The sequence below is a fragment of the Odontesthes bonariensis genome, chromosome 1 (genome assembly GCF_027942865.1).
Source record: "Odontesthes bonariensis isolate fOdoBon6 chromosome 1, fOdoBon6.hap1, whole genome shotgun sequence".
Lineage (NCBI taxonomy): Eukaryota > Metazoa > Chordata > Actinopteri > Atheriniformes > Atherinopsidae > Odontesthes > Odontesthes bonariensis.
The window spans coordinates 39,846,657-39,859,852 of record NC_134506.1 but is presented as its reverse complement, the minus strand read 5'-3'; the positions used below and the strand labels follow the sequence as shown (position 1 = coordinate 39,859,852).

At 40.0% G+C, this 13,196-nt stretch overlaps 1 protein-coding gene across 3 annotated transcripts in view; it reads left to right on the top strand.

Annotated features, from left to right (window-relative positions):
* Nucleotides 1–13,196, top strand: part of nav2a (neuron navigator 2a) — a 242,925-nt gene that overhangs the window by 149,717 nt on the left and 80,012 nt on the right. For all 3 annotated transcript variants that reach the window (XM_075466795.1, XM_075466785.1, XM_075466776.1), the window contains one exon: nt 10,293–10,410. In XM_075466795.1, coding sequence (XP_075322910.1) covers nt 10,293–10,410 — 118 coding nt within the window. The remainder of the gene's footprint in view (nt 1–10,292; nt 10,411–13,196) is intronic.

Below are 13,196 nucleotides of genomic sequence, written 5' to 3'. Positions count from 1 at the left end.
TGCATTACGTAATATCGAAAGATTCAGACAATCTGGACTCATGTTATTAAAGTTACAATACTTTCTTTTTTCTTTATTAGACCAAGTAATGGTAACATATTGGGGTACAATTCAGTCTTATCTCCAATATGTTACCATTATGATTAATTTCCAGTCAAATGTCACACCCAAAAATGAATTCTCTAACCGTCACTTCACACATTTTCCTGGTCTAAATATATTTTTCCATACCCGCCTTCTTTCAGTTGGTTTTATTACCAAAGCACAAGTATGAATATGATAAAATAGTGCTCCATAGTTTTTTTTCTCTCTGAAGTTTGTCAGACGCCTGAGTGTGTTGCTGTTCGAGGCACTTCCTTCCGCGTTGATTGATGAACATGCAGCAGGACCGTGCTCATGTCAGCACCCAACTTCACTGGTTAAAGTTTTATCACCTGATGACATAAGACGATGGCAAATTTCAAAACATAGCACAAAGCACCACCTGACACCTCAGACCTCCCACGTTCGATGTTTACCAGTGAGTGTGCGCTTGTCTGCTTGAATGTACAGCACCAGGTGTGCAGGACGTGACTAAAATGTCCCGTTAGTCAGTGTAAGGAGGTATGTTGCAGTCAGAAAAGACATCCATCACATTTGTACTGTCTGTCTTGGACAAGGGGACAACAGCGAGTTATGTAGAGTTTTAAAAATGTTTTACATGCTCTCCAAAGTGTTTACCTTATTGACCCAACTTTATGCTGAATAAGTGTATTAAAAGCATACTTTAGGTGAGTACTATCATAGATTATAGTCACATAAGAATATGTTGCAATGGCATTGATTTGATTTGAGTTTAGGGCTTTGGATGATTCTTAATAAAACACAAGATTTAAGCAGAGACACCATCTAGAACATCTTTTTAAAACGTCTCTGTGACTTAAGACGTCTTTAAAATGGAAATGCATTTATTTATTTATTTTTTTTTTTTCCAAATCTTTTAAACCCTATTTTTTGTGAATTAGCATAAAGAAATAGAGTTGTTGGTTTTTGGCTATCGTGCTTGTTCATTTTTAATTTTGATGTTAAAAAAAAATGTATGGGGTTACAAAATTTAAATGGTAAAGAACAGTTACTTGCTTGGGTTTAAAAAGAGCATCCCAGAGAGTCTTGCATTGGGAGAGGTCCACCCCTCTGTGGAAGACTGTGGGAGCAAAACGTTTAACAGTAAGAAAATAGTATATTCTCAAGCTTAAAATTACAGAACCTACTATGAAATGACACAATCTGGAGAAAGCTTTATACACCTGGGACAAATCTGTGATCTAGTATTAAATGCTGAGGATTGTCAGGCCTTTAGGTAGCACCGCTTTAAGAGCAGATGCGATTCTTCAATGTAGATCGGGAACAAGTTGCCTCCACAGATGCTCGTTATAACTGTATAATGCAAAAAAAAAAGACACATAAAAGCAGATACTGACAATATCCAAACACGCTGCTAACTTTTCTGGGCCTGAATAATTTTGGATGGAATGAGACGATGGTGATGGATCAAATTGTTTTAATTCTTTCATGGATGCTGCATTGTAGTTAAAAACTCATAAATGCCTGACCTGACCTTAATGTAATGTCTTAAAACCTGACTTCAACATTTTTGGAAAAACTGCAATCCTTGAGATTAAATCCAATCTTCTTCAATATGGAGTGTCCATTTCTGGATTTGATGTCTCTCTCTGCAGCAGCAGAAGGAACGAGCTCAGTCCGAATGCCTGACTCAGACAGTGTGAATGACACCCAGAGAAAAACAGACAGACGGGGGGGAGAGAGGTCAAGAGTGTCAGGATGTCTCAAGCTTTCATAACCAGCCTGAAAGCGGAGAGGGAGAGATAAGAGATGCATGTAAAGAAGAGTAAAGCATGTCATGCTCCTACAGGCAACAACCCATAAAGACGCTGATAAAGAGATGTGACAGTGGTAAGCAAGCAGAGAGGCCAATTAACCCAACCTCTTTGCACAGACTGCTCTCATCCTCTGGTCTTCTGGAGGTTTAGGGATCTCTACTTCTCAGTTCGCTTCCCCCCCTTTAGTTGTCTTCATCAAGCTGACATGGCGGAGGTGCCGGCCAGGAGCTACAGCCGCTTCTCCTGTGAAAACTACAAAGTGGTAAGAAATCAGCGGCGGAAAAGGAGGCGTTCAGGACTGTGAGTTTCAAAGTCTGTTTGCTGTCATGTTGTCCTGAATACATTTTTTACCTATTAACCTGTAGCAAGACCGAACAACACAGAGGAAACCATGTAAACTAGCGATGAAGCGAATTAACTTACCAGTTGTGTTAAACAGAGGGGACTTGTGAGGAAGAGAGATATATATGAGGAAAGGTCAGCCTGAAATAGACTCGCCAGGAGTAGAACCAGATCTCCACTAACAGCCAGGACTTATTATAGAGACCTCTGACAGAAGCAGGTACTATGTGAATTTAATGCATGACTGGGAGCTTACTGGTGGGATTTAGTTCTTCCTTGTAAACCCCTGGATGTCCTAAGCATGATCTTTGGAAGAGGCCTTCATCTTATCCAGCTCTGTGTTTGACATTCAAAGATAGTTTTCCTTTGAAAAGGTAGAAGAAAGCACTGTTATCAGGGCATGTCTTATGTAAAGTCAGCACTCTGTGCCATTACCTGAGAAATAACAAGAACTGTTAACGTCCTGGCTACTTATGAAAGCTTCTTGTGAAAGATAGCACTTTAAAGCTCTTGCTGTGTTCTCTTTATGGTTCTTGCTCATGTCAGTAGATTAGTTTATAATGGTGTTCTTTTTAGGTTGCTTACTGAACCCTGAAAGTAATAAGGCTAATAGTCCTTAAGTTCTCTGCGTAATAGTTGCTGCTGCCTTTGACATAGAACTTTGATGGACAGACCTGAGGTGTTGTGGCTTGATGTCATGAGAAAATGTGAAATATTTAGCCACTACTTTGTGATTTTCATGCTTGATATGGAGAGACTAAATGATCCTCAACAAAGCTCTCAATAATGAAACAGTTTCAGAACCCTATGAAGGAAGAAAGTGCACCACATCATCATTATTAAGTTAAAAATATACATACACAAGGTGTTCTGTTATCATTACAGATCAAGTAGATTAAATTTAAAGCAATTTCTTTGTGACGTTTTGTCAAAATGTCAGCCAAATATATATTTTTTTTGTTAATAAAAGTGCACAAGGAGAGCGAGTTTTGGCAATAAGCTGGAGCTCAGCAGAATGTTTTTTATGGGTCATAACACAATACAAACAAAAAACAGAACTGGGGTGAAAATGAGTGAAAGAGGCAGGTCTATGCCTTCATTGTGTCACGCCTTTGTGTTTGTAAGGCACGGAGGTGAAATGAGGGGGCTGAAGTTGATCCACCCTGAGCTGGCAGCAGATGTAGCCACAGAGCAAAGAGTTTCACTGTTGGAGAAAGCTGGCATGGTAGAACACACCGCTGCTTTTTTATTCTACTGATTCTGCAATCCCAGTGTATGCAGGTTTAAAGCGCACACTGCACACCTCTATTGAGTCAGTACGACTGAACAAAGGCGAGCAACGGCAACATGGTGAAGGAGTTTTCTTTGCACCGTCACTGCACTATCCCTGTGTGGAAAAGAGCTCATGTTGGCGAGCTGTTATATTTGATTTACCTCTGCTACACTTTTTCTTTTAAATCAGAACTGATTGATTCTATCTATCTAATTGACTCTCTCTTTATATCTCTTTGATAAGCTAAATGTGTCTTTATGCTTTTAACAATAATCAACCAAATGGTTAGTTTTAGGTAGGAAATGACTGGTTTATTCAGAATGAGGACCCGTCATATTTGACTATGGATTGGTTTGTAACTTGCTGAATCTGACTACTTTTTTTATGGGAAAACTTATTATTTTACCTTTTTTGTTTGGGACTTTAAAGAGAAGATTTACAAGATTATGAGGATAAATAAATCACATTAACCTCATTAGATATTTCAGGGTTGGTTCTGTGTTTTCAGTTAGTGTCTGTGCAAACAACAGAAGAGACGACAGAGCAGAGTTACTCAAAGCTCCAGTTGGCAGCTTGAGACAAAAACACATACAGACATAGTTGCAGAAATTAGAAAAAGCACATGATCTTGGTTCCTTCAATTGCACGATTCGCCCGAATCATGCTGTGTCATGACATTTGTCGAACTTGCGCCTCCACAGGCGGCCGTTTGGACAAATCAGAAGAACAAGAACTCAGTTTTCAATTCAATCCTCTAAATGTCTCCTTCATCTTGAGGTCACTCTGACAGTGTACTGCCCTGGCTGCCCTCCGCCTCTGTCTGAGCAGGCTGAGTGTGCGCTGCGGGAAGGCCTGCGTGCGTCATGCCCTTCTGTAGGCATCGCACACCAGCCTGGTGACTCAGCAAGCCAGGGCGGCAGGGATGCTGGATGTGCAGCTGATTTGTGTGTTTGTGTGAAAAGAAGAGGCAGCTGTCTGAAATAATGACTCATCGCTGCTTGTTGTCAGGCTTTGAAGGACTGGGGACTTAAATTAGGAATTATTATGTGAGCATAAATGTGGCTTTCACGCAGTATGTGGATGGAAATTGACAAACCATGAATGGTTGTTTTCAGTGTTTTGATGACTGTTTGCACAGGCTCAGCCAGCTGAGTGATAGGGGGAGAAGGCTACTATTGATCACTATGAGCATCCACTTCATTTTTAGTCTTAAAACATCTCTGCATCCATGACTTTGGATCTTAAATGAAACATTGAATATGTTGTGGCTGCTTATGTCTTTGACTAAAATGAGCAGTAGTTGTAGCTGTCGTACCGCTGCTCCTTTTAAAACTTTAAAGCTTTTCATAACTGCCTTTAAAGGAAGCTAAAAGTCAACAATACAATCCCATAAACATCAGTTTTGAATTTTAAATCCACGATCCCTCAGTCAAAGTTCAAACTCTATTTATAGTGGTTATTATTAAAACCAAGCAACCGAGGAACATGAGCCCACGTTTTGTTCATGAAGCTGACATATGCAGGATGCCAATAGGCTACTCACAACAGTTTCTATAAGGCCCTGAACATGTAAATGAGTCAGTGTCATGTTGTTTTCTCTGACGGGAATGTCCCTGACTCTGGTACCAATTTACAGTTCCTAAAAAAGATCCCCAATTCCATGAGGAGAGGGTTGGGAAATGTGGGATTTCCCTTTTGAAAAACATGTTTGTACATCCACAAATAGGGCTAATATAGATAACTGATGTCCACTGTGTTACCATAAAGATGTCATGTATTGGAGAGTAAGGTAAGATACACAGAGAAACACATTTCTATGATATTTGAATATATGAGAACATTAATATAATCAGAGGGAAGGTACATAGAGTCATATCTAAAGCTTCGACTTCCATGCCAAAACTGAGGTATTGTCATGCCCATCTTTCCTTTTTCATGGCTGTGCCCTGCCTCTCACCCAGTGACGACCTGGAATAGACTCCTGTATCCCAAATTGGATTAAATGGGTATAGAAAATTGATGGATGCATGTTTTTGGGCTGTGGGAGGAAGCCAAAGTACCTAAAGAGAAGGAGAGAACATACAAACTCCACACAGAAAGGGCCCAGCTGTCACACCCATGGACTCACGTTTTTAGTTTCATGTTTTAGGTTATGTTTGTGTCACTCCATGTTTAGTTTTTGCCATTTTAGTTTCCCTGCACTCTGTTTATCATTTCACTCACTTCACCTGTGTTTTTTTTCCCTCAGCTGCACTCACTCCCCAATCACTCTCACTCCCTATTTAGTTTCCTGCCTCCCCTTTCAGTTTTGCCGGATCTTTGTTGAAAGTCAAGTTGGTAAACCCATGCCATGCTACCATGTTCCACGTCGTTCTTTCAAGCTAAGTATTTATCCATGCCGTGTTAAGTTCTTTGTTTTGTTTTTGTCCACAGCTACGTTTTTTCCGGCTCAGCCCCGTTTTATGTTGGTACTTTGTTTTTGTTTAATAAATTTACCTTCTTTTGAAAAGTCCGCATCCGTGTCCTCCCTCCACACCCTCAACCTGACACCAGCTGAGATTCAGACAATTACTCTGCTGGTCGTGAGGCGACCGCCACACCACTTTGAAGTCCTTATACTTATTCATCTGTACACATAATCAGTTAAATCAGTCCAAAAAAACTAAAACTATGTCAATCTAAATAAGAAGTTTTTATACTTGCAGCTAGTAGACTATTTTTAGAAAGCTAAATATGGCTTTTGCAAAGCACTGATTTAGGTAACGCGACAAGGTGCACCTAAAGTCTAAAATTAGTAGTGATGCCTTAATTTAGATTAGGACATATCAAATCACAGAAGTAAAGAAAGGATAAGAAACTGCCTAACAAATCACCTGAAAAGGTTTGAGGCCGTGTTTGCATTGGCAAGCTAATCTTCACAGAATCACGAAAGTTTTAAATTACGACCTTTGTAATTTGCATGAAATATCCTTTGTTGTATTGCTAATCATTAAGCCCATATGATTCCCATGGAATACGTAGAGTGGTTCCCCTTGATGTAGAGACTGCGCTGGAAACCACAGCATCTCATTTCTGTGTGATAGATGGACATTGAATCGATATGGAGTGAGTACGTACCTCTTCACAAACGATGTAGCCTATTAAAATGTCCCTCAGTTCAAATGTTTGCATTCTATCAGCAGTTGCTCATTACTTGTCCCACGTCTCCTGCAGCCCATAAAATGACTTCCAGATCAGTTTCCAATAAATGTGTGGTTAAGCTTCCGTGATTCAGATTATTGCTTTTTTTTTTTTTGATCATTAATATTGTCTTTTAGTTGCATGCACCTGACTGTTGTGGACTGAGGATTTTTTCCTGTGGTGGGATCATCCACATCAGTGCTTCTCCTACATTTTATTCTTCTTTTTAATTTCACCAGATGCCGGCGCAACTCTATTTGCACGAGACCTCGTGCTCTGCTCAGAACAAGCGTCCTTGCCATATTAAGACCAAAGCTTTTAATATCCGCGTCACTCTGCATATTTACCCACACGGTTAAGTTGAGGTACAGTTATAGCTTGAGTTATAGCGTGTTCAGGCCATTTAATTGGACTTTTGTCCTCATTCCAGTGTACAAGCGTGGGAGGGGAATAACTTTATTGATGGAGGTATGTTGAACGCTGCTGTTAAAGGAGATGATATGCCCCCTTTCAGTTTATTGGGCTTTTTCCAGTTGACCTTTTACTTTGAAGATTAAAAACAGAGACAACCGTTACTGGCTTCTTCTTCATCCGTGTACACCTGTTTTATTCGGGTCAATGCCTTGGACATGATCTGTGGAGCATGCGGACAGTTCCTAAGCATACCAGCAGGATAGATTAGACCACTGACTACATTATTTGGAAATGTTAATCTGACACATTTTGGTAGTAGTGCTTAAGCCAGACTAATGTTTTTTAGAAGCTTTTATTGGATTTGCAGTTCTTTAGCTGCTGTCTGCTTGTGTTGCCTAACTTTAAGTGTCTCCCTGCTGTTTTGTAATGTATTTGGGGATGAGATCAACTTTTGCTAAAACAAATTAAAATAAACTGCAGCAGAGAATCTGAAACTGTGTTTTAAGCAATGAGTAATGAGTAAATCACAGTCATTTAAAATCTGGTTTTGACTGTCTTGGCGTGGTTGGATGGTTGCTGGGGCTAATATGTTAGCCAACTGTTTATACAACAAACAGATACAAAATACATTTTTCAAAATCTTGTTTTTTTTTCACCTCGTGAATGTAAGTCCAAAATGCACACTCTGTTTTGCTCTTCACCAACTCCTACACATCAGCACTTTAATAGTCAAATGATTATCCACTCCCTTCATCAGATACTTGCTTATTTAATCATTTTGCTAACTTTTAGCTAGGCAGCTAGTTGCTAACAGCCTGTCTTCTGTGAGGTGCTGCAGAAGCATTATACACTGTGTTTGACAAGCTTTTGAAAACTCTGAACTCCAACTCTGAAACATACCTACATACTATTGCTGGAAACAAAGTTTTTAAGAGTGGTAACACATGACTATAAGATAAATGGGCCAATAAAGATGCTAAGAGGCTAATAGGCTGAGCTGAGAAGCAGTTAAGTTGATGATTCTGTGAATACTGCAAAAATACCATTTAATAATTGATATGTAAACTATAAATATAAATTTTTTTTTTTTTTTAATAGTTTCTGTCTTTTTTTAATAAACTACAGAGCTGAAATGCATCAACTTTATTTTTTTTTATTTGATGTTTGACAAGTAAGAGTCATAAAAACATTTCTGATTGGCATGTTTTGATATGTTATCTTTTCAGTATTTAAAAGAAACCTTTTGCCCTCTTTTCTTTACTCTCCCAACTTGTCCATGCCCCAGCTTACCCTCAGGCCATTTGACCCCCGTGTGGCTTTCAGCTCTGTGAATGACAGCTACCCATTTCACCTTGTTTTTAATTACACCCCAAACCCTCAATTTGCCTGCCCGAAACTACTTCAAAGAAAGCCTACACGCTCACATAAAAGCTCTTGAAGATTGCACTTCCTTTTCTCCACAACGAGCTGACAGTGTGAACTGAAAGGATGAAGTCTAATCCGACTCCTTAAAGATTTTTTTTTTCTTTTTTTAGCTCAATGTGTCATTCAAGACCTTTTCGTTTTTTACTGTGTGTTTGTGTTTGGGAATGCGACCTCTGTGATTTTAAAGGTTGCTCTCGGGCTCTTTGTATTTAATGTGTGGTCTTGCACTCTCGTAAAACTTTAGCGTTTAAACTCGTGTGTAAAGATGAGTGTACGGATGTACACGTGTGTTTTCATGGCTTTGAAGTGCGCACACCTGTTGTAAGCTGTCACGAGAGCAGTGATTCATCTGTGGAAAAGTGTTGCAGAAAAACTCTGGGTCTGTTTACAGTGCAAACACAAAAAAATCAAGGGTCAGGACAGAGGAACCTGCTTGTTTTGTGCTCATTTTTGGGCATTAGCTTGAACTTCATGTTGGTTGCACTTTAAAGATTAAAAGATGATCATGAGTTTCACAGTTTTTACTCATTTATTAAGAAATTTTGCACATATATGACCGATTTATCTGGGAGACAGCAGGTTCGGTTTCTGCTGTGAAGTCCAGAAGCATGTAGCTTTTGCATAAAGCAGGTCAGAAAGCACATCTGCCCCTAATTTGGAATGATTTGTTTCTCCACCATTAACATGTCTGTATTTTATATGTTCTGTGAAAAAACAGGAGCTACTTTGTGTTTTAGCTCGTATTCCTTTATTTTGAACGCAGCAATGCATCAACATGAGTTATAACTTCTGTACTTGTTTCGAGCTGCTTTATTTCTTTCCCCTGTATACACATGGATCCCTAAAAGGTTCAATAATTGGAAAAGTGTGTAGCTTTGCACGAGGCATGTGTAGATAGGCAGACAATTTGCTTTCCAAGGAAGGAATGTTACTTTCGAAATTAGGTTAATCAAATTTTCTATCCCATTCCTGAAAAATCCTGCTTGTTTACATGAAATTCAAGAAATAGAATTACATCAGAGCTGAAAGTGGGAAAAATAATAAGATGTTGAAGGAAACGTAGATGAGCTGCCACACATTTTTCAGATCCCCGTGGGGAGGGAAGCAATCTGAAGTTACATTTGTCAATTAGGGCATCTGGCGTTCACAGACAAGTCTGTGCAACACTGCACATAAAGACAGATTCACAAGGTGTCGGTTTCTTAAATATAACCCTTTTATTAGGAATAGAATTCTGTACGACTTCCCCTCAACCTTTCTGTGCCCCTTGTTTGATCTCCTCAGAAATTGAAACTCACTCCTCTTGATGAGAGAGTGAGGCAGTAAAGGAGAGAGTTTGGCAACTAATTATGAAGGAAGCTATTCAGATTATTCAGATGCTTGCTGTAGCCCCCCCTCCTCGTCTACCCCCAGGCAGTGAAGGGTCTTTTCTGTCCCCAGAGAGTGATGTCAGCATGGCCCATTGAAAACAGCCGCCGTGTGCTCCGAGATGAATGCCCTGGCTGAGCACAATGGCCCCAATTTGAATACCACGCGGATTTATGCCAGATCGGAGCCCCAACAAAAGAACGAGGGCTACTCTCCTCCCATTCAACCATGCTGTTATTTTATTACTCGTAAATTTGCTACAACCGTTTATGCCTTTTGTAGTTTTCAAGTGTTTACGGAGTTTGAAGCACGTGGATGACCTGACAGGGCCGGCCCTGCTTTGGACTGGATTTTTACTTTGGTGGCTCAGGACTGAACGAACATACTTGTGTTTTTGTGTCTGACCGCAGATCTACACGGACTGGGCCAACCACTACCTTGCCAAGTCAGGACACAAGCGTCTCATCAAGGACCTCCAAACAGACGTTACAGATGGAGTGTTGCTGGCTGAGATCATTCAGGTCGTAGGTAAGGAAACATTCATTTGATTAAAATATTTGATGAAGTAAAGCCTGCTCTGATCATGTGTTAGCTGGGGGGGCAAAAAGTTAAACATGTCAATATCTTGAAAGATATAGCTGACCTTTACTAAACTTATTTTGGTGATGTAACGTGATTTGACTCATTTCCCCTTTTTTGTATTGTAAACAAAGGCAAACAAAATGTTGCATAAGAAAAACTTACATAAGAACTCACATGCTTACTGACATCTGAACTTTTTCATGCAGAAATATTAAATATTGAGATCAACAGAGGAAAAATGTGGGGGAAAAAATGTCCTTCATCTGTATTATTTGCTTCTATTTATTAAGTATTTATCTGTCAGTGGAATTCGTTGATAAGCCTCTAGCTTTTTGTTTGTTTTTAACGACTTATGTTTTCAAAGTTCATAAATCCTGTGTGTTCACATGACAACAGTCCTGTGAAGCTGTTCAGCCTGAAGCATGCTATGAAAGTTGGCTGTTCCGCTGTGTTTTTGACCTCCGGCCCTCTCTGTGCCGTCATCATCAGTCTTGTCATTTTGTCTGGCCGTCCTCAGCCTGTCATTGCATCTGCTGGCAGACTGGAGGCTGAAACAGGCCGACACCAGCTGACCGGTGACTCAGCATGTCAATGACTGTTTCTGTTCCCAGCTCTTCCCCCATGTCTCTGACCCAGATTTTATACTTCCTATGCAATGAAGAGATCCACTGTTCTGACACTATAGTTGCTGTATGATGTGCTGTGACTTGAATCAAGTTCATGAGCATCATGTTCTACATTTCATGTCATATCTATTCTATTTATTTGTTTATTTACTTGCTTAATTGAGAGTACAGTACAAGTATTCTCCTGTTTATTTTGATTTGTTTTGATTTGCTGCATGTTTTTGCAGCTCCTAGAAGTGTGAACATGTTGGTGCAGAGTTGTCTTTAAGTTGCATTATGCAAGGAGTAAACTTCCAGAGCTTCCTTGCACTGAATTAACAACATTCATCTGCAAAAAAGCCTCCCTATGAGATAAGGAAAGGACCATTTCAGGTTGGGCTTCACGAAACAAAAAAATCTAAAAGCTCCAAGGGCTCCATTATAGACTTTAGCTCTGTTTATTTGAACTGAGATCTGGTTGCTTTGTTGTGATATCCAGTCACTTTCTAAGGTCGTATATTGGCCCTAAAAGTTCAGAAATGGCTGAATGAGACCATGTGTGAATATATGTGTTAATTCAGAATTCAGTGAGTGAAGGCCATTTCCACATGCTCACTCACAGTGCAGATATGTCCAAATTTTTTGTTGATATCAGCATGAAAACCACAGATAAATAAGGTTTGTGCACCATCTTGCTAACAAACCCCTGCAATTTTTGTTCTTTTGCATCGTGCCCTCTGCATTCTGCATAGGTGTCCCTTCATAGTAATTCCAGTTGAGAGGTTACATCTAAAATGAGTCTTCTCTCGCTGTGAATTGTATGAGTGAAAGAGCAACATGCAGAAAACGTCTGGACCTAATCGTCCCTACATTCTCAGGTGTTCTTGTCAAAAATGTCTTGATATGAGAACTCACGAGTGGCTGAACTTGTTGTCATGCAGAAATACTTAAATTAATCCATAAACTAAACTCGGTACATATCCTCAGAGTAGGGATGATCTGCTTGTTGATACATTTATGCTTTGATATGAAACCATATTAAACCATATCAGTCTGTCCTGATGGCTTACATCAGAAAGTTTCTTAAGATCGTCCGTTGCTCAGCTGGTTGGGTGGTTGTCTTCCAAACAGAGGGTTCGCGTTCAATCCTTGGGCAATACACTGAATTGCCCTGATATATTTATCAGTGTGTGACTGACAGCATTTTGTTGAGCGTAGGGAAGCCAAAGAATGATTTTTCATTATCAGAAAAAGTTCCCTTCTAATGATAAATCCTAAATAGTTTTTGACCCTCTGCATGTCACACCTTTTAGCTTTAGCTCGGCCATACAAAGTGCTTTTCAGTGTGTTTCTCAAACACGAGTTCACACTCAAACACCAGTGGTGACAGAAATGTCGTCGCAGTGCACAGGCCTGCCATCGAGAGAAACTGAAGGTGTGGGGTTGGGCCAGGATTTTGAAATGCCAAACCTGTTATTAGTGGAAAACCCACTGCACAACCCGAGACGAGGCTGCCCCGTGTACTCAAAGAATATCTGCATTCTTTAAAATGCGTTTGTGCTCCTGGGAAACTTGCTCATGCTTAATAAGCGCTGACAGCTGGCTGTTGCCATTCTCTCTTAATCAACACCAACCAGAGCCGTGTATTCACCTGTTCTGCCCCGACTCTCTGCCTGCTGCCTCTTTTCCTCTGGGAAAGCCTCACACCAAATGATCACTGGTGAAACCGGAGCAGCCATGCTGCAGGTCAGAGTCCGGACCTGTTATGGCACCTGTTATTTTACCATGTTATGCTAAGATTTGGTGAACGGAAGTCTTCCAGATTGAGGTTATAATCAAGTTTTCACGAACAAGCTCCATGATAATCTCTCAGTTCCCAGTCTTTTTCAATTACTCTGGCTTTTTACAACCTGACTGAAGGTGTGTATTATAAAGGGTTGTCCTCATTGTACAATGTCAGCTGGACTCAAGCAACGGTTACAGGAATGATCGATTTGATCATTTAAATCAGCCACTGTCCTAATCCTAGAATACATGTGCGGGAGTGAAATCTAGTAAATTCAACAACATGGTGCTATGGGTTGTGTGAGAAAACGTTCAAGATGTTCTGCCGCTTCTTATTTTCTC